Source organism: Papio anubis, chromosome 5, assembly GCF_008728515.1.
Source record: "Papio anubis isolate 15944 chromosome 5, Panubis1.0, whole genome shotgun sequence".
Lineage (NCBI taxonomy): Eukaryota > Metazoa > Chordata > Mammalia > Primates > Cercopithecidae > Papio > Papio anubis.
The window spans coordinates 115,872,030-115,892,555 of record NC_044980.1 but is presented as its reverse complement, the minus strand read 5'-3'; the positions used below and the strand labels follow the sequence as shown (position 1 = coordinate 115,892,555).

The following is a 20,526-nucleotide window of genomic DNA, read 5'->3' as shown; positions in this document are numbered from 1 at the left end:
TCAGAATTTCTATGTGGTTTTGTAACCCGAGTTTTCCATCTAAAAAATATAAGAACTTATTTCCCCAGTCATTAATCTTCCTAAACATAATTCTTAAGTTTGTAAAAATTCCATCCTACAGATATACCTAAAAGTCAGTTTATTTACTTTGTTTCCCCAGGAAAGAATCCTACATGACCATGGTTCTGGGCCCGTGTAAGTGCTGCCTTGTGAACAGTGTAGACAAGATCACAGAATCATCCTCCAAGTACTTAAAGTCAATGTAAAAGTTTTTCCAAGGCAAAGCTGGACTGTGAATCCAGCAATTTCCAGTGTTCCCCAGATGTGAATCATCTCAGTGAGAGGCCATTATTCGAGTGCAACAGGGCTTCACGCGTCCAGCGGTGTCAAAGTTCTGCTAAGCGTCCGAAGCCTAGCAAAAGGTTCCGATGGGCCATTGGAACTCAGCGGCCCCGGCGGAGGCTGCTCCCAGGACGGCAGCAATCAGACCGGGACCGGCCGCAGAGTTCCCAGTCCCGCGGAGCGCTAGCTGCCGGGCGGACGCGGAGGCCCGAGAGTCCTAGTCCTCCTGTCCAGGTTTAATCCGCGCCTACGCGGTAAATTCCACGAGGTGCTCCCAGCGTAGCCCGCCGCGCCCTGCTCCGCGCCTGGCCAACCCGGGCTCCCTCCCGGCCCTGTCGTCCTCCGCACCCGCCTTAGGCGCAGCAGCCGAGCCCTGGCTGCGCCCTCTGGGCGCGCTCCTCCGAGTCCCAAGTTCGGGTCGCGAGACTGAACTTGGGAGGAACGCGCCCCGGGTCCCCGCCCTTCCCGGACTGCCCGATCCCCATCCCCCGCAACTGGGAGCGCGCAGGCGCAGCCGGCCGGGAGTCCCGTCAGCGGTCCCGGAGCCAGTGGCCGCACCCGTGCCGGTAGCGCCTCTGCCACCGCTCACCATGGGCCCGGGTCCTCGGCTGCTGCTACCTCTCTTGCTTTGCGTGGGGCTCGGCGCGCTTGTGTCTTCTTCGGGGGCCGAGGGCTTCCGCAAGCGAGGCCCCTCTGTGACAGCCAAGGTGACCGAGAGCGGCGGGCAGCAACTTCCCCTGTTGCGGGCGGGGCCCTGGGGGCGCTTTGGATACTGGGACCTCGGTGTCAGGGCGGGCGAGGAGGAGGCTTCCCGGGCTCAGGGGGACTGGAGGCGGCCGCCGGGCTGGGTGGGAGGGGGCTGCTCGCATGCGGGGAGGCCGGCGCTCCCAGGGAGACCCTGGGGGAGCTGGGCTGAGGCCAGCCTGCCCCCGCCGCAGGCTCCTTGGACTTCTTGTCCCGGGTCGGTGGCCCGAGGTGATCAGCTTGTGGGTAGGAGAGGCTTCCGGAACCGGCTGGCCAGTTCTCCAGGAAGGAGACTGCCCAAGTACTTCCTTCTGCGTGGCCTGGGCTCGGGAGCGGAGCGAGAGGAATGCGGTGGGGACGGGACCTGCACAGGAGAGGCACTCGGAGTCCAGGGCTTGCAGCCGCCCGCCCGCCGCGTGGTCTCCACTGTGGCCGCGGTGGCTTCGGGCAGGCGTTAAAGCGCCTCGTTCAGATGAGAGACTACCCTCCGCCTCTTTTGGGGAACCGTCGTCCTCTCCCGGGAAGGGGAGGTGCGCCTTCAACTTCGGCGGGCGGGCGGCCCCTGCTGTGGGCTACGCCAGGTCGGGCGAAGGCGGCACCTGTAGACCTGGGGCGGCCTCCACGGCGGGGGACGGGGGCGGAGGGCTGCCACAAAGTGCGTCTTTAAGGCTTCCTCGTGCTTAACTCCACTTCAGTTCTTTTTTCAGCATATTTAACCAAGGGTAGACGATAATGGGAGAGTGCAGGGAGAGGGAGGGGATAATTTGGTGCCCGTGATCACCACTTCTAGAAAACCCACTGGCAATAGTGTCTTGGAAACTGAAGCCGGAGGGGCGGGCTACAGCTGAAAGTGGTCTTCATCAGTCTGGGGTTTGTCAGTGGAAACGATACTAATCAGCGACTAGAATACTTACATCCTCTACAGCAGGCGCCACCTGAGGACGGGGAAGACTAGGGGTGGGGAGGAGGAGGTCCAGCTCAGCATCTGGTGTCGCAGAAAGGCCATGCCACGCTGTGGGCGGGGTTGATAAACAGCCTGATGGTTTTGAGAAGCTCTGATCTTACTCCCAGCCTCTTGATCTTGTAGGCGTATCTAACTTTGGGAAATGATTTGTGCAAGGCCACAGAGCTGAATAGGGTCTCTGGAGATAAAGCCATAAACATAAAATTCGCACAATTATGAAATGTTAGAGGAAATAAACTTCAATATACGTTGGGTGACATTTTAAAATATCTGAAAAATGAGAAAAACCAGCGCAGGGAAGATTTAGGAGGCAAAGGGAACTGCATGTGCGTAGGTCCTCCAACGGGAAAGCCCTCCCTGCATTCAGAGGATGTGGAGAGGATGGTGTGGCTTCAGCACAAAATGAGAGGTGACTTGAGATGAGGTTGGAGGCGTGAGCAGCAGCGGGATCACACAGGGCCTTAGAGGCTGCAGGTAGGCGTGCGGGTATTGAGACAATTTTTCTTAAAATTTGAAGTCTTATTGTGCAGTCAGAGCCACTGAAGGGTTTTAAGCATAAGAATGGCATGATTTCGACTGGGCGCAGTGGCTCACGCCTGTAATCCCAGAACTTTGGGAGGCCGAGGTGGGTGGATCACGAATGTCAGGAGTTCAAGAATGGCATGATCTCAGTATATACTCTTGAGAAATTTATGTGGTCACTCAGTGGAGAGTGAACTGGGAGGTCATTCAGGGCACCATGCCAGAGTCCAGATGGTGGCTTGGATTAGGGTGGTAATCATTGAAATGGGGAGCAAGGAAAGGACTTGTGACAGATTTTGGAGGGATAACTAACAGGAGTTGCTGATGGTTTAGAAAGTGGGGTGAGGGAGAGGGAATAGGAGGAATAGGTTTGCCAAATAAGATACAGGAAGCCCAGTTAGATGTGAATTTCAGATTAACAATGAATAAATGTTTTTAGTGTAAGTACATCCCCTGTAATATTTGGGAACAAGTTTCACCTGGGAAACTTTTTAAACCTGCTGATGCAGAGACCCGCCGCAGAGCAAGTCAATCACAATCTGTATGGGTGGGGCTCAGTATCCTATCGTTTAGAAGCTTTTGGTGATTCTGATGTGCAGGCAGCATGGGCTGGGAACCACTGGAAGATGGAGCCAAGAGAGGAGAAAGCTGGTGGCTGCCGAAGGGGAAGGGTTTGAGCATCCTAAACCCTTGTCGGTGACACTGTCACTGAGGGAGAGTTTGCATGTACCCTACTCTCAGAATTGTTACTTAACATGTCATTTTTCCCCCTACCGAATTTGTCATTAAGTTCTGAAAGCTAATTGTGTAGGTGCGTCTTAAACAAATCTGCTCTGTTAAATTACTTTTTCATGAACTTCTAAAGACAACTGAATCTATTGGGAAATGATGTTCAAAATAATTTCTCTGAGTGCAGGCAAGTACATTAATTGGCCATTGCTCTAGTGTATTGTTTTCCCCAGCAGTGTTTTTGTTTACCTGTGGTTTCATTTAAAAATAGGAATCTGTAAATAAGAGAGGTGTGAGGTGCTATTCTGCCCACATGGCCCATTAGTGGCATTAACTTCGTCCACACATCCTACTGCTTGGCCAGCCTGGCAGCTTCCTGCCCCAGCCATAGAGGCTCAGGTGGGGGCTCTGGCTCATTGGGCTCCAAATCCACAGAATTACATTTGCTGACCTATATTTTTGAACCAATGCCATGGGATCTGTGCAGGATCCGGCATCAGGAGTGTGTGAAATAATGCCACCATCCTTCCAGCTGTACATATATTACAGCTTGCAAGCACATTAGCATGTAGTGGCCAGGAGGCTGCGGCTAGATGGCCTTGGACAAGTTATCTAGTGTCCACAGCTCCGTTTCCTCCTCTGTCAAATGGAGATAGAAATCATCCCTACCTGGGAGGGCTTTGCGCATTAGATGAGGTAAAGCAGATGTCTTAGTCCATTTGTGTTGCTATAAAAGAATACTTGAGGCTGGGCAATTTATGAAGAAAAAAGGTTTATTTAGCTCACGATTCTGTCGGCTGGAAGATTCAAGATTCGGCATCTGGGGACAGCCTCAGGCTGCTTCCACTCATGGCGGAAGATGGTAGGGAACAGGCATGTGCAGATCACGTGGTGAGAGAGGAAGCTGAGGGGTGTGGTGTCAGCTTCCTTTTAAAACCAGTTCTCATGGGAACTAACAAAGTGAGAACCCACTCAATTCTGAGATGGCACCAAGCCATTCATGAGGGATCTACGCCCATGACTCAAACACCTCACATTAGGCCCCACCTCCAACATTGGGATCAAACATCTAAACCATAGCAGCAGGTAAAGCACATAGTCCATAGTCCCTGATTGCAGAAGTCACTTGTTAGTGCTATTTGTGTTTATCTTCTTAATCCTACTGTGACAGCGCAGACCTGAAAGGAATCATTTATTTTACAGATGAAGAAAGAAAGTTCAGAGTTTAATTTGCTGAAGGTTCCATGGCCATTGAGTAGTGGAGCTGCATTTGAGAACAGTTTCTTCCACATCACAGCTCATGTACTGGGTGTGTTCCCTAGTTACTTTGGAAATGGAATCAGGATTAATTCCACAGGGGTTTGGGTCAGGCTGTGTGAGTGCCTCCTCCCTTTTCCTCTACCTCCTCCCACCTCCAATGCTGCGTAATTTCCAAATGACTTTCAAGGGCAGCCTTGAGGGAAAAAACAAGTGACTGAGGTGCCCACCCCCAAAGTCTAGCATGGAATCCAATATCACCTTTCCCAGGAAGCCCACACTGATCTCCACAGATAATCACCACCCCTTACCATGACACCTTATCTGTACTTATCTTATAAAATCGGACTTCTCATTATATTATAGCATTCATGTATGTGTTTTCTGTTGGACTGAAGCTCCTTGAGGGTAGGAGCTTTGTAGCCCCAGCCCACCCCTGGCCCAGCACTGGGCCTTGTTCCCAGAGGCACTCAGCAACATTGGAGATGAATCCAGTGGTGAGAGGGTTTAGAGTGAGAGCGTTTGCTGGCAGCTGTCTCACCTCCTGTCTAGGAATGTGTGTGCCCAGGTTCTCCTTGAGTATCATTTGACATTGAACCATTTAACATTTGACTGCCTCCTTCTGCTGACCTTTAGCTGGCCCCCGGGGAGCTCAAAACACTGTTTCTGCTCCTTAGGGTCTCCCTGGCTAGACTGGGAGAGCCCTATTAACAAAAACCAGTTTAGAGAGAGGCAGCCTTGAAACCTGGGCTCTCACACTCATAGTCGGGAAATCTTGGTAAATCACGTAACCGCCCTCATTCCACTTTTCTGATTTGTAAATTAGTGATAATAGTTCCTGTCCCACCTTTCCCGGGTGTGGTGAGGATGAATTATATAAGATGATGTGGGTTGCCCACACTGAGACCACCACTAAGTCATGTTTGTTTCCTTCCCTCTTCCTTCCTGCTCCTCCTCCAGTTTCTGCCCCTTTGTTTAAACGCCTCTCCTGGCTGGGCGCTGTGGCTCATGCCTGTAATCCCAGTACTTTGGGAGGCCAAGGTGGGCAGATCACTTAAGGTCAGGAGTTCAAGACCCAGCCTGGCCAATATGGTGAAACCCTGTCTCTACTAAAAATACAAAAAGTAGCCGGGTGTGGTGGTGCACACCTGTAATCCCAGCTACTCAGGAGGCTGAGGTACAAGAGTCACTTGAACCTGGGAGACAGGGGTTGCAGTGAGCCAAGATTGTGCCACTGCACTCCAGCCTGGGTGACAGAATGAGATTCGGTCTGAGTAAATAAGTAAATAAATAAATGCCTTTTCCGTCTCCCTCATACATTCCTTCCTTCACCACCCCAGTGCAGACCATTATGACCTTATTCTTGAACTGGTGTAAAAGCCTGCAGATTCTCTTTCTCTCCCCATATGAGTAACATTCACAGAGCCTCGCTTGACCCTATTTTTTCTCTTCTCTCTGTTGCCTAACAAAACTCATGCTTAGGCCGGCATCTCTCCTCTGCCTTCTGGAACTGGTGGGCAGCTTCTTTCCTGGCCCCCTACCCACTCTAACCCCTAGTTGTGGTCAGAAGGGCAGCTTTGCTTCTCTGCACACAGGCTACATTTCCTGCCTAGATGCATTGGTTCCAGAAAGAAGTCTGCCAGACAGGGCTCACCCCCATCCTTGTTTAGGGAGATGGCTCCCCTCCTCCCAGGCCTGCCTCCCTTCAAGCCTGCCTCCTTAGCCTCACTGTTCCTGCAGGCCTAGGCGTACAGTGTTTGGGGGGCATTTGTCACACACTGCCCTGTACTGTGGTTATGGGTTTGCCTATCCTATCTCTTTATTTTAAACTGCCTTAGGACAGGGACTCTCTTACACAGTTTGTGCCTTCACATTGCCTTTTACATAACCTTGCATAAATACTTGTTGACAAAATAAGATTTGATTTTATCCTTTCCATTAGAGTTGGGAAAACCTGCTGTGTGTTCTCATGCTCACTCGTGAAGCTGAAGGATATTTTGATTTGGGGAAAAAATTATAATAATACATGTGCAAGGCTATGTGTAAAAAAATGTGATTTTTGCTGAAGAGTTATGTTGGGTGACAGGTACTTTTTGTTCATCTGCTCATGTTGCTCTCCCAGATCTTACTCCTTTCCTTCCTAAACATTCACAGGTTTTGTTTTCTCTTCTTTATTTTAAAAGTCCTATTCAACATAGTGTTGGAAGTTCTAGCCAGGGCAATCAGGCAGGAGAAAGAAATAAAGGATATTCGATTAGGAAAAGATCAAGTCAAATTGTCCCTGTTTGCAGATGACATGATTGTATATTTAGAAAACTCCAGTGTGTCAGCCCAAAATCTCCTTAAGCTGATAAGCAACTTCAGCAAAGTCTCAGGATACAAAATCAATGTGCAAAAATCACAAGCATTCTTATACACCAATAAAAGACAGAGAGCCAAATCATGAGTGAACTCCTATTCACAGTTGCTTCAAAGAGAATAAAATACCTAGGAATCCAACTTACAAGGGATGTGAAGGACCTCTTCAAGGAGGACTACAAACTACTGCTCAACGAAATAAAAGAGGACACAAACAAATGGAAGAACATTGCATGCTCATGGATAGGAAGAATCAATATCGTGGAAATGGCCATACTGGCCCAAGGTAACGTATAGATTCAATGCCATCCCCATTAAGCTACCAATGATTTTCTTCACAGAATTGGAAAATACTTAAAAGTTCATATGGAACCAAAAAAGAGCCTGCATTGCCAAGACAATCCTAAGCCAAAAGAACAAAGCTGGAGGCATCACGCTACCTGACTTCAAACTATACTACAAGGCTACAGTAACCAAAACAGCATGATACTGGTACCAAAACAGAGATATAGACCAATGGAGCAGAACAGAGCCCTGAGAAATAATACCACACATCTACAACCATCTGATCTTTGACAAACCAGACAAAAACAAGAAATGGGGAAAGGATTTCCTATTTAATAAATGGGTGCTGGAAAAACTGGCTGGCCATATGTAGAAAGCTGAACTGGATCCCTTCCTTACACTTTTTTTTTTTTTTTTGAGACAGAGTCTCACTCTGTTGCCCAGGCTGGAGTCCAGTGGCCGGATCTCAGCTCACTGCAAGCTCCACCTCCCGGGTTTATGCCATTCTTCTGCCTCAGCCTCCCGAGTAGCTGGGACTACAGGCGCCCGCCACCTCACCCGGCTAGTTTTTTGTATTTTTTAGTAGAGACGGGGTTTCACCGGGTTAGCCAGGATGGTCTCGATCTCCTGGCCTTGTGATCCGCCCGTCTCGGCCTCCCAAAGTGCTGGGATTACAGGCTTGAGCCACTGTGCCCGGCCTCCTTACACGTTATAAAAAATTAATTCAAGATGGATTAAAGACTTAAATGTTAGACCTAAAACCACAAAAACCCTAGAAGAAAACCTAGGCAATACCATTCAGGACATAGGCATGGGCAAGGACTTCATGACTAAAATACCAAAAGCAATGGCAACAAAAGCCAAAATTGACAAATGAGATCTAATTAAACTAAAGAGCTTCTGCACAGCAAAAGAAACTACCATCAAAGTGAACAGGCAACCTACAGAATGGGAGAAAATTTCTGCAATCTACCCATCTGACAAAGGGCTAATACCCAGAATCTACAAAGAACTTAAACAAATTTACAAGAAAAAAACAATCCCATCAAAGAGTGGGCAAAGGATATGAACAGACCTTCTCAAAAGAAGACATTTATGCAGCCAACAGACACATGAAAAAATGCTCATCATCACTGGTCATCAGAGAAATGCAAATCAAAACTACAATGAGATACCATCTCCACACCAGTTAGACTGGTGATCATTAAAAAGTTAGGAAACAACAGATGCTGGAGACGATGTGGAGAAATAGGAACGCTTTTACACTGTTGGTGGGAGTGTAAATTAGGTCAACCATTGTGGAAGACAGTGTGGCAATTCCTCAAGGATCTAGATCTAGAAATACCATTTGACCCAGCCATCCCATTACTGGGTATATACCCAATTATAAATCATGCTACTATAAAGACACATGCACACGTATGTTTATTGCAGCATTATTCACATTAGGAAAGACTTGGAACCAACCCAAATGTCCATCAATGATAGATTGGATGAAGAAAATGTGGCACATATCCACCATGGAATACTATGCAGCCATAAAAAAGGATGAGTTCATGTCCTTTGCAGGGACATGGATGCAGCTGGAAACCATCATTCTCAGCAAACTATTGCAAGAGCAGAAAACCAAACACCGCATGTTCTCACTCATAGGTGGGAATTGACAATGAGAACACTTGGACACAGGAAGGGGAACATCACACCCAGGGGCCTGTTGTGGGGTGGGGATGGGGGAGGGATAACATTAGGAGATATACCTAATGTAAATGATGAGTTAATGGGTGCAGCACACCAACATGGCACATGTATACATATGTAACAAACCTGCACGTTGTGCACATGTACCCTAGAACATAAAGTATAATTAAAAAAATAAAGTCTGGAAGGCTCTTCTAGTGTATTATACAATGTTTCTTTAAGGTTTCATCTCTGGCTTCCTGGTGTTGCATCGTTATTGCTGGTTATTGAATTTACACCTTGGCTTGCAAATCCCTTTGGAGAAACTGCTTCTGGCAGAAGCCAGCTCTGCACTGACCAGGCTCATGGGTGTGTTGAAGCTGCCTCCTATCCCAAGCCATGCTGAATGGCACTGCTTTAATACACTGCTCCATCTCAAGGGCAGGGCCCTTCATGCATTCTCTAAAGCTCTTCTATATAAGTAATAATAAAAGTTTAGCTGCTTTGGCCATGTAAAAATTGTAAAATGCCACATGGAACACTAAATATCACATCACCCTGTGACAGACGTACTGATGTATTGGCAGAAGCTCTTGTCTTGAGCAGAAGCTTGACAGTCTTTACTTAGTGATTTTTCTAAACTGTAAGACATCTTTTTTCCTTGACAACCCTTCTTATATTTTTTAAAGCCATCTCTTGAATGTCTTTTTTTACCCATTCAAACAGTAAATTGGTTCATATAATCTAAACGCGCTAATAGAATGCCCTTCGACTCTGTGGCCTTTTCAAGCGTTCTATGTCAGCACAGTGATTTGTGAAGCAAAATGCATATAATGTTGTTTCAGATGAGACAGTTAAAAACAAGTCCAAGAGAACCTGTATGGTTTTACCTGCAAAAAGAGGACCCACATTCACTTCTGGCTATGTGTTTTCTTTTTTCTGTTCTGAAATGTTGGGTTAGGGAAAGCAAATTCTACCTGGGTAACTTGGGAACAAAAGGACTGAATTCAGTGTCTGAGTTTACAGGGTGATGGCTTTGTCAGGACCCAAGCTTAATGTCTGCTGTCCTTTGGAAAGCTGGGGCCCTGGTGCTTTACTGTGCTTGGACATGAATGGCAGGCCTTTTGAAGGACTGCTGTGTTTCATCATTTTCATCATCTCCTGGATGGCAGACATCTGTTGAGAATTCACTGCAAATTTAGGACTGTTTGAAATTACAAAAAAAAAAAAAAAAAAATTGGATGGTTAGCCTGTTCCCTCACAATCTTTTTTTTTTTCTTTGGTCCTGCCAAGATTAGAGAGCATTACTTTCTAAGAGAGCAACATTTTCTATTCTAATCTTCATCCATAAAGCCAGGAAATGGGAAGTAGCAGCAGTGTTTCTCTGGGGTATGGGAAGAGAAGAATTACTGAAGACTTCATTGGCCAACCCTGACAGAATTGAGTCAGCCTTTAAACTCAATACCTGGTACAGTGCCAGGCCCATGGGTGGTGTTTAATGTTTGTTGAATGAATATTTGTGAGTGAGATGCACCCACGCAATAGTTTTAAAGTACCTTTAATTGATGTCATGCTCCTTTATAAAATACTGATGGGCAGGGCTTTTGTATGTGGATCAATTCTCAGATTTTAATTTTGGCTTACCTTATATTTGTGCTTTTCCACCTTATAACCTTCCACTTTGCCTTTCCACTGCACACAGGTTTTCTTTGATGTGAGGATTGGAGACAGAGATGTTGGCAGAATTGTGATTGGCCTCTTTGGAAAAGTTGTGCCCAAGACGGTAGAAAATTTTGTTGCTCTAGCAACAGGAGAGGTATGTCTCAGTTTTATTTCCTTTCAACTGGATCTTCTTTCTTTTAAGACAAATATAAAGATGTCTTCTGAGAAAATAAGTATTCAATTAGTATCTCAGATGAACCTTACCACATTTGACTTTATTTTCCAATAAAATATGTATTATCTGGGCACTCAGTGACCTTAGGCTTCTGGAAATTCGGAGAAAATAATCATCAAGTGAAAATAAGGGGCCGGGCGCGGTGGCTCACGCCTGTAATCTCAGCACTTTGGGAGGCCGAGGCGGGCGGATCACGAGGTCAGGAGATCGAGACCGTCCTGGCTAACATGGTGAAACCTCATCTCTACTAAAAATAAAAAATAAAAAAAAATTAGCCAGGCGTGGTGGCAGGTGCCTGTAGTCCCAGCTACTCAGGAGGCTGAGGCAGGAGAATGGCTTGAACCCTAGGGGCAGAGCTTGCAGTGAGCCGAGATTGCGCCACTGCATTCCAGCCTGGGCGAAACAGAGAGACTCCTTCTCAAAAAAAAAGAAAAGAAAATATGGTTTGCTCTCTTTTAACTTATTCACATTAATACTTTACTTACATATTTATTTTTTGGTCAGCTAATGATAAATTTCTCTCAGTAAACCATAGCTGGGACATAATCAAGTTCTGTAGGCATTTTATTTAATTTTCTCAGTTTGTCCTTTCTAGATCAACACTGAGTTTATCTTTCAGTATGGCCTCTGTTACTTGTTATTCAACTGAAATAATCTCTTTAGAAAGGATATGGATATAAAGGAAGCAAGTTTCATCGTGTCATCAAGGATTTCATGATTCAAGGAGGTGACATCACCGCTGGAGATGGCACTGGGGGTAATGTCTTTGCATTTTTTCCTTTCCCATTTACCAAACCGAAACCTAAGATTAAGCCAGTATATGAACCCAGTCCATTGAAATCCAGAGCTAAGGAACACAGTTGTAAAGACGACTCTACCTCTTTAAGAAGCATGGAGTTTGGGGGACTCATCTCTAGCAGCATCTCGACAGGTATGAGGGAGGCGTCCTCATTTTAAGCAGGATTGTTTTGGTGTTTATTGTCTTTCCATAATCGAGCTGTATTCATTTTGCAGTTATTAAAATACCAGACTACTAGTCAGTAGCCATACAGAAAAATATCTTCCGTAGGAAGGAAAAGGTGTGGAACGTGAAGCTGCATTCCCCTGGGATGGCAGCGCGCTACAGAGGTGGGCATTGCAGGTAGAAAACGGGCCTCACACCAGGAGGGTGAGACTAGAGTTAGCAGCAGGGTCACAGTGCACTTTCTTCCTTCTTTCAAAATCTTTCATCATATTGACAAAAAACAAAACCAAAAAACAAGTCCAAGAGAACTTTTAAGGTTTAACCTGCAAAAAAGTGACTCACACTCTTGGCTCTGTGTTTTCTTTTTTCTGTTCTAAAATGATGGGTTGGAGAAAGCAAATTCTACTTAGGTAACTTGGGAACAGGAGGACTGAATCCAGTGTCTGAGTTTACAGGGTGGTGGCTTTGTCAGGACCCAAGCTTACTATTTGCTGTCCTTTGGACAAAGCTGGGAACCAATAATGTTTTAAAGTTAAAGCAATAGCTGAGTTGTCAGAATTGTAATGCAAACTGACTCTTATAAACAAAGTTGGAGTTCAATAAAGTAGAAATAGTTAAATTTGGAGAGTTTCAAATCTCCTTCAGCTTATTGTTTCTCATTGAGGATTATAGCTATCCAGCTCCATACACTGTTTTCTCTTAAAAGTATAGTGAGTTCTTTTCTTGAACATACACTATATATGTAACTCCAAAGAGTTTAAATTTACTTTAGATTTAAGATTTTTAATTCAACAAATACTGGTTTGGGTGGATATTTGTTGTCTATTTTTAAAGCAACAGGACATTTTCAAGCACTATTTCTAATTTTATGTTTATTGCAATGGTTCATTTATAACAAAAAAATGACTGCTATTAGGTGCTTTGATTTGCCAGGCACTTTGTGAAGATTATTTTTAGTTCTTACAAAAATGCTGAGAGGTATGGGAATGTAGACTGGAGTGGAGGAAGGCATTTAGGTTACCCCAGGCAATGGGATTTGCTGAGGATGCTTGTGGATCTCACTGGAAAACCCTGCAGCGCTGGTACCCATGCCCGTGCCCTTGGTGCTGGCATCTCACCTTCCTGCCATAGGAATGGTGCCGCCAGGAATGGTGACTGAGCTTCACTCTGCCCTCTTCTCTGCTACCTTTTTTTTTCTCACTACTTTCCCCGCCCAGTGTGCGTCTTGCCTTAAAATTCTCTGAATTTTGGAGACGATGTTTTGGGCAATTTAAATATAGCCTAGACCCTTCTGTAGGAGCACTCTCCTCCTACAAGGCCACTTCAAGTGTCACTGACCAACCAGTTATAAATTGCTTGGCTTATATCCACTTCTGGGCTTTTTTTTTTTTTTTTTCTTTTGAGACACAGTCTCACTCTGTCACCCAGGCTGAAGTGCAATGGCATGATCTTGGCTCATTACAACCTCTACCTCCCAGGTTCAAGTGATTCTCCTGCCTCAACCTCCCAAGTAGCTGGGATTGCAGGCACCCACCACCAAGCCTGGCTGATTTTTTTTTGTATTTTTAGTAGAGACGGGGTTTCACCATGTTAGCCAGGATGGTCTCGGTCTCCTAATGTTGTGATCCACCGGCCTCGGCCTCCCAAAGTGCTGGGATTACAGTCATGAGCCACTGCTCCCAGCCTACTTCTGGGTTTTCTAACTGAATCAGAATTTTGAAGTTGGCAACTGACAGATAAGGGGCCCTGCAGAAGGGGAGATGGGCCTGGCAGACCCTTGAGGTGTTGGAGGATGGTCAGATCCTTCTCATGGTTTGTGGATAAAGGTCTTCCACTCTGCCTGCTGCTTTGCTAGAACTCCAGACCTCCTGCCTTGCTTTGGTTCTCCTGTTCAAGGCTGACCACTGGGTGCTCCCAATTGCCATCATCCTCTGGGTCCTGATGGGTCCTGAAGTTGCTGGGACCAACAACTTCCAGATCAGCTGCTATTGTTCTTGGTGCTGAGGCAAGAAAAAACACCCGCTTTAGAGTCAGAAAGTCAGATGTTCAAATTCTGCTCTGCTGTTTTCAAGTTTTGTAACCTCTGTTTTCCACTGTAAAACAGGACAGAGAATACCTACTCTTCAGGGCGGTTATGAGAATTCACTGTGGGTGTATATTGAATGCTTGGTGCATCCTGGTTGGGTGCTGAGTAACACCCAATCCTGGATAAGTCACAGGACTGTCCTGAGCTTTCAGCCTCAGGAAACAGGTACACAGCCACTAGGATGGCTCACACACCTTTTCATCTGGCTTTAGGATGTTTTCCTGACCTTCAATTCCTTCTCACTTCAGAGCGAAATCATGGTCCTGCTTGATCAAGGTTTGGCCCTTGGTTTGAGGCCAGAGAGCATCCCGCCATCTTGTGCCATATTTAAGGCTTTCTTTGTTCATTTTAGGCCCTAGTGCCCTGCTTCCTTAAGGAGTTAATTTTATTCCCTCCTTCACTTCTCCTTATGTTTGAACACGTATTCCCCATCCCTACCTCCTATAGGGTTCCAATAACTGATTCCTCTAAGGCCTTATGAACCCTTTGAAGAGTTGACTTTTGGAAGACATCTGTTGACTCTCTTGCTTGTTTTGTCTCAGGTGTGAGCATCTATGGTGAGACATTTCCAGATGAGAACTTCAAGCTGAAGCACTATGGCATTGGGTGGGTCAGTATGGCCAATGCTGGGCCTGACACCAATGGCTCTCAGTTCTTTATCACCTTGACCAAGCCCACCTGGTTGGACGGCAAACATGTGGTATTTGGAAAAGTCATCGATGGGATGGTAAATTGATACATTTTTTTCCTTTCAAAGCTTCATATTTTTATTGAGAGTACTTTCAATAATTTATTTTAATCTTAAAATATGCTTGTTAGAGATCCATTATATAGCTCACTGGCCTCTTCAAAGGGGAATAAATTATATATGGTATGGCATTTTAACTATTAGGGTCATTGGTGCAGCAGCTAGGGACTTGACAAGGAGAAATTAAGGACTTAAGTTGATTTATTTTACTACTTGATATAAATGTAAAGCCCTTTTTAATGGAACCAATATATACCAGGACCCCATATATACACACAATGGGATATTATTCAGTCTTCAAAAGGAAAGATATTCTGAGGACATTATGCTAAGTGAAATAAACCAGTCATAGGAAGACAAATACTGTATGATTTCATTTATATAAAATATCTAAAGTGGTCACATTGATAGAAACAGAAAGTAGAATGGTAGTTGCCAGGGGCTGGGGATAGGGGTAAATGGGATGTTGTATTTAATAAGGCTTTCAGTTTTGCAAGATGAAAAATTCTGGATATTTGTTGCACAACAGTGTAAATATACTCAACACCACTGCACTGTGCACTTACAAATGAGTAAGATGGCACATTTTATGTTATGTGTTTCTTACCAGAATTAAAAATAGTTAAAAGCAAAGCAAAACAAAACAACCCCAGAATCCCATCTGGTTCACCTCAGACACCCAGGTTACATTCACAGAGACATGGTACAGCAACCAAAGATTATCGAAGAGAATTTGAATCTATACTGTTGGGTCTCAAAGAATGTCAAAGCAGTCCAATTCACAACCCATAGGAACACTTCGTAACACCCTCCTTCCCTCTGTTTTTCAACATTTCTGCCTCACGGATGACTAAAGTAGCTCTCTCAGCTCCTAAACTGGTTACTGTAAAGTCTGCCCACCCCAGGCCTGGACCATCCTTGTCTCCCTTGCCCTCTTCTAAGTTTCATTTTATTTTGTTTCCATGTGACTTATTCTGCCTCCCTCATCCAAATGTAAATAAACCAGTCTTGCTCACCGCAGTTCCTTCACAACTAACTGCTCTTCTGATTCTATCCAACACAAGTTTGGGAACTGAGCTAGTAGCCTCAAGGCTGTTTGGGAAACCCACCAAAAACCTACTTTCTTGGTCCTCGACCAGTCCTAACTTCCTTCAGTGTGAACTACGGCACTGCTGGGCTTGTGAAGCCTTCCAGGGTAGAGAAAGGCGCGTTCACAGCAGTGTAGGGGGCTGGTTACATTAGTATTGGGCTCAACTTATAGGTTAATGACTTGGGTCGCCTTTAAATGGACAAACCTAGAACTAGGTCCATTTCTGAATCTGCTTTCTGGCCCGTACATGTGAAGACCTATTATAGCATGGAGCTGAAACTGACTCAGACTTCATGTTAACTGTTAAACAGGTGAATGGAAATGCCTTTTACTAGAGCTGGGTGTTTACAAAAATATCTACTTTTTTAGAATATAAAATGCGTATTTAAAAAGAAGTGAGGAAATATACCAGTGTGGTCTCTGAGTAAGAAGGTCATGGGTGAATTTTATTATGTTATGTTTATATTTTCTAAATATTCTAAGTTTTCTACAGTTAGCGTGCATGATCTTAGTAGTCATAAAAAACAAACAAACCAACCTTATTTCCTTCCCACTTGGGCTTTTGGAGTTGGCTTTGGTTTAACCTTTGGATTGCTATAGCTGCTGGTCAGAATTAAACCACGTGTCTACTTTTCCCTCACCAGACAGTGGTGCACTCCATAGAGCTCCAAGCAACTGATGGGCACGACCGTCCACTCACCAACTGCTCAATTGTCAACAGTGGCAAGATAGATGTGAAAACGCCTTTTGTGGTTGAGGTCGCTGACTGGTGACACAACTGGCAGAAAACAAGGATACGCTTTGGCGGGGTGTGTGTGTGTGTGTGTGTATGTGTGTATGTGTGTGTGTGTGGTGTCTTTCAATTATTTGCTTTGTTTTGTTTTTTTCCTTTTTTACTTTCTATTTTCTATCCCAGATCACAGGAAAGTTATAAAAATCAAACCATCAGCCTTTAGTTTGCTTGAACTTTAGTAAACCAACTGCTTAGGGACTTTCAACTTAAATATATACACTTCCTCAAGTGGTACTATTTTTAAAGTAAAAAAACTTTGAATTGGCTATTTTTTTAATGCAATAATGTTTTTTTCTGAATTCATTATGATCCCCATATTGGGTAATGCTGAAGATTTGTCTGAAACAGATGAGGATATTGAGTTTATTATTTTGTATCCAAACAGAAATTCAGGTAAAGGGAAATTTGACTAGTGTAATCTGAGATATGTCAGGGATTTCTTCCTAACAAAAAGGTGCTTTGCTGTTCTTTATATTAAATACTTTTTTACATAGATCAACTCTTTTTGCAAGACTTTTTAAAAATGTAAAGTTCTTTAAAAAATATACAAAAATACACACACTTTAGCATTAACAATGAACAGATTAGAAAGATTTTATAAATCAAACTATAAACACAATTAGATAACTCAGAAATTATGCCCATCCACATCTCATATACTTAAGCTGATTATTTACTTATTGTTATTCAGTGTAACATTTTTAGAAAGTTTTCTTGAGCCCAGTTGCAATAGGAATGTTTTTTATTACTTACATAAGGGGATTAAGACTCAGGCTATAAGGTCTGGGGATGGTGGCTCACGCCTGTAATCCCAGCACTTTGGGAGGCTGACACAGGAGAATTGCTCGAGCCCAGGAGTTTGAGACCAGCCTGGGCAATAACAGTGAGACCCTGTCTCTACAAAAACCAAAATTAGCTGGTCATGTTGGTGCACATCTATAGTTCCAGTTACTCAGGAGGCTGAGGTGGGAGGATCGCTTGAGTCCAGGAGGTCAAGGCTGCAGTGAGCTGTGATTGCCCCAGGCAACAGAGTGAGACCCTGTCTCAAACAACAACACCACCACCACCCCCCACTCAGGCTATATTTAAACTAGATGAGGCCAGGTGTGGTGGCACATGTCTGCAGTCCCAGCTACTGAAGAGGCTGAGGTGGGATGACTGCTTAAGCCCAGAAATTCGGGGCTATAGTGAGCTATACTGATTGGGTATCTGTACTGTTTGGCATCAATATGGTGGCCACCGGGGAGCATGGGACCACCAGGTTGCCTAAGGAGGGGTGAACTGGACCAGGCTGGAAACAGAGCAGGTCAAAACTTCTGTGCTGGTCAGTAGTGGGATCATACCTGTGAATTGCCACTGCACTCCAGCCTGGGCAACATAGCAAGACCCTATCCTTTTTTAAAAAAATAACTAATGGGAAAGTGAAATTCTACTGGGGCCTTGTCATAACATACCTGGCTATAATAGAGTGTGCTTGATCTCTGTTCAGATGGGAAGTGTTGTCTGTTAGAAAACAGTGCCATTGCTTCTCATCCAGGACTCATGCAGTGAGGATCCATCTTGAGTTGTATTCTAAGAAAATTGCCTCAATGAGAGATGAATTGAGTATTCCCACTGCTGATTCGCAAATTGCTACAACACTCTTGGACAGCAATTTGTTAATTTTTTTCCAACAAATACTTTTTGAGGGTCTTTGATCTGCCAGGTACCAGTTTGACTTTTGAGGATACAACAATGGACAGAACAGGGCCTCATGGGGCTTACAGTCTAGTGGGGGAAGACAGAGAATAAACAAGGAAACAAGTACAAAGGGTGATGAGTGCTGTGAAAATATATATATATATTTCCATGTCTGCTGGAGAGGCTGGGAGAGAAGCATCGTTGGAGTGCAAGGCCTCTTGGGGCCCTCTTGGTTCTCTTGGGCCTCTTGAGGGATGGCATTTGTGCTAAGGCCTGAAGGAAAGGTAGGAAGCAGCAAGAAGGGCCTTCCAGGAGGAAGGAAGAGAAAATATGAAGGTCCCAAGATAAGGATGAGGGAATTCCAGGGCAGAAGAGAAAACCAGTGTGTTAGAGCCTGGTGCGAAAAGGGGAGCGGGATGGGGGTGCGGTCACAGGTGAGGCTGAAACTGGACCAGTTTGGGCCTGGGTGCCAAGGTGTGTCTTTGGTCATGGTACACGGAAAGGTTATCTGTTTGAAGTTGGGGAGGGGCATGATGTGATGATCTGTGTCTAAGAATTATTATTTTATCTGCTATAAGGAGAATTTTTATAGGGGGGCTAAAAGTGGAAGCAGTCCTTATCAGGAAACCCAAACATTCATAACCTTGGAATTTCTCACTCCTGGGATTGGCTTTAGAAAGTGATCCAAAATTGTAAGGGACATGAGTGTTTCGGTCAGCCCAGCATTTAGTCTGCTTGCTCTGGTGATGGCTGCCCAATTTCTTATTTTTCTTTTGAGAAATCACATCCTTCCCTCACCTAGCTCTAGTCCTTAGGGTGGGCTGAGCCTACAGATGGGTACACACCTGGCCTGGCAGACTCATTAATTAACTCACTTGATAAATATTATCAATAATATAGGCTGGGATAGAGCTGCAAACAAATAGTGTCACCCCTTGTGGTTCCTGTGAAAGTGACAAATTATACTACATGAATATATAACACAACATCAGGGAGCAGTAAGTCAGTGAAGTCAGGGAAAGCGAATAGACAGTGAAGGGGTGGTCAGCGGGGGCTGAAGGAAGTGAGGGAGCACCAAGCCGTGGGGACAGTGGGGGAACTGTGTGAAGGCAGAGGGGACAAGAACAGTGGTCATCAGTGATGGGCAGGCTGGGTGGGTTCAGGAAACAGCAAAGGGGCCAGATGAACAGAGCAAGGGAGGTGGGACAGGGAGCAGGGCTGTCCTGTTGGCCATCCAGAACATTCCCTTGCCCTGGCTCCAGTGACTGGCTCAGACCTAGGTGCTGGACCTCAGTCATGTGAATGAGCCATCATTGGATTTCCGGAATGATTGGGAAAGAGCTGCCGTCTTTCTGAAAGAGAATATAAAGGAACAGGCCTAAGAGTGAAGTCAGCACAGAAAGAAGTGGCCCAGAAGACAGAAAGGTTCCGAAAACATCATTTAGCTGCTGTGTCCAGCTGTGCCCAAAGCTAATCCACACTTAGCTTTTCGCTCTGTAAACTAATACATTTTCCTTTTTCTTAAGCCAAGGCAAACTGATTTCCTTTGACTTGCAACCTAAAGTCTTTACCAAATATAGCAATATTGAAAATTTTTTATGTGTAAAGATGTGAATTGCAGAATATTTATGATAGCAAAATACTGGGAGCAACTTCAATGTCCCAAAATGGTTGTAAAGCACACATCCCATAATAGAATAGTATGCATTCATTAAGACTGATGTTAGAGAACTGAGTAACATGAGAAAATGATTGTTTTAAAGAAAAAGCAGAAATTCTGTATGCAGCATGATCTCAATTATGTAAACACATTCTCATAAAGCAAATACAACAAAATGCAAATTCACATAAGTAAATGCAAATGGTGGGATTTTTAAACTATATTTTTACTTTTTTTGGTTTTTAATTTTTCTCTAGCGTGCATTTCTTTTTAATAATTAGAAAAAGAAAACAATTCTTTTTAATTTTAAATGAAGATAACATGGAGGAAAAATTGGAAACAAATGACCTCTTGTACATGCAAAAGTGCTTTACATCTCAGTGTCCAAGAGCACATAGCCAGCACTCTCCCCCATGCAGAAGGACATGCGCTTTACACCACACATGCCATCTAGGTTTTCCACTACTGTGAGCATACATGACTTCTCTCTAGTGACAAGGCAAAAAGTGCTTCATTTGGGAAGTGCTGAAATTCTGAGCCCACTAGTGCACCAGTGGTAAATTATCATGTTATCTATCATGCCAGATGACCAAGAGCTAAGGACATACCCCTGCTAAAAACAGTTTATTTCTTGTACACCAAGGGTCAGGCCTCATACAGAAACCACGAGCAAACTGATGACTATGAAAATAGGAACTGTTACTTTTTATAGTCTAATGTTTTCTGCAAA

At 44.6% G+C, this 20,526-nt stretch overlaps 1 protein-coding gene across 1 annotated transcript; it reads left to right on the top strand.

The window, feature by feature from the left end:
* Window positions 1-605: 605 nt before the first annotated feature.
* Window positions 606-19,731, top strand: PPIC (peptidylprolyl isomerase C). The gene is made up of 5 exons (XM_003900041.4): window positions 606-1,049; window positions 10,581-10,694; window positions 11,439-11,532; window positions 14,368-14,552; window positions 16,308-19,731. Exons 1-5 carry the CDS (start codon window positions 933-935, stop codon window positions 16,434-16,436), a joined length of 639 nt encoding a protein of 212 aa, XP_003900090.1. The 5' UTR covers window positions 606-932; the 3' UTR covers window positions 16,437-19,731.
* Window positions 19,732-20,526: the final 795 nt, after the last annotated feature.

Coding starts and splice junctions, on each gene's coding strand:
- PPIC (XM_003900041.4), top strand. CDS start 933: ATGGGCCCGGGTCCTCGGCTGCTGCTACCTCTCTTGCTTTGCGTGGGG. Junction 1,050..10,580: donor GCCCCTCTGTGACAGCCAAG/GTGACCGAGAGC, acceptor CACTGCACACAG/GTTTTCTTTGATGTGAGGAT. Junction 11,533..14,367: donor CGCTGGAGATGGCACTGGGG/GTAATGTCTTTG, acceptor GTTTTGTCTCAG/GTGTGAGCATCTATGGTGAG.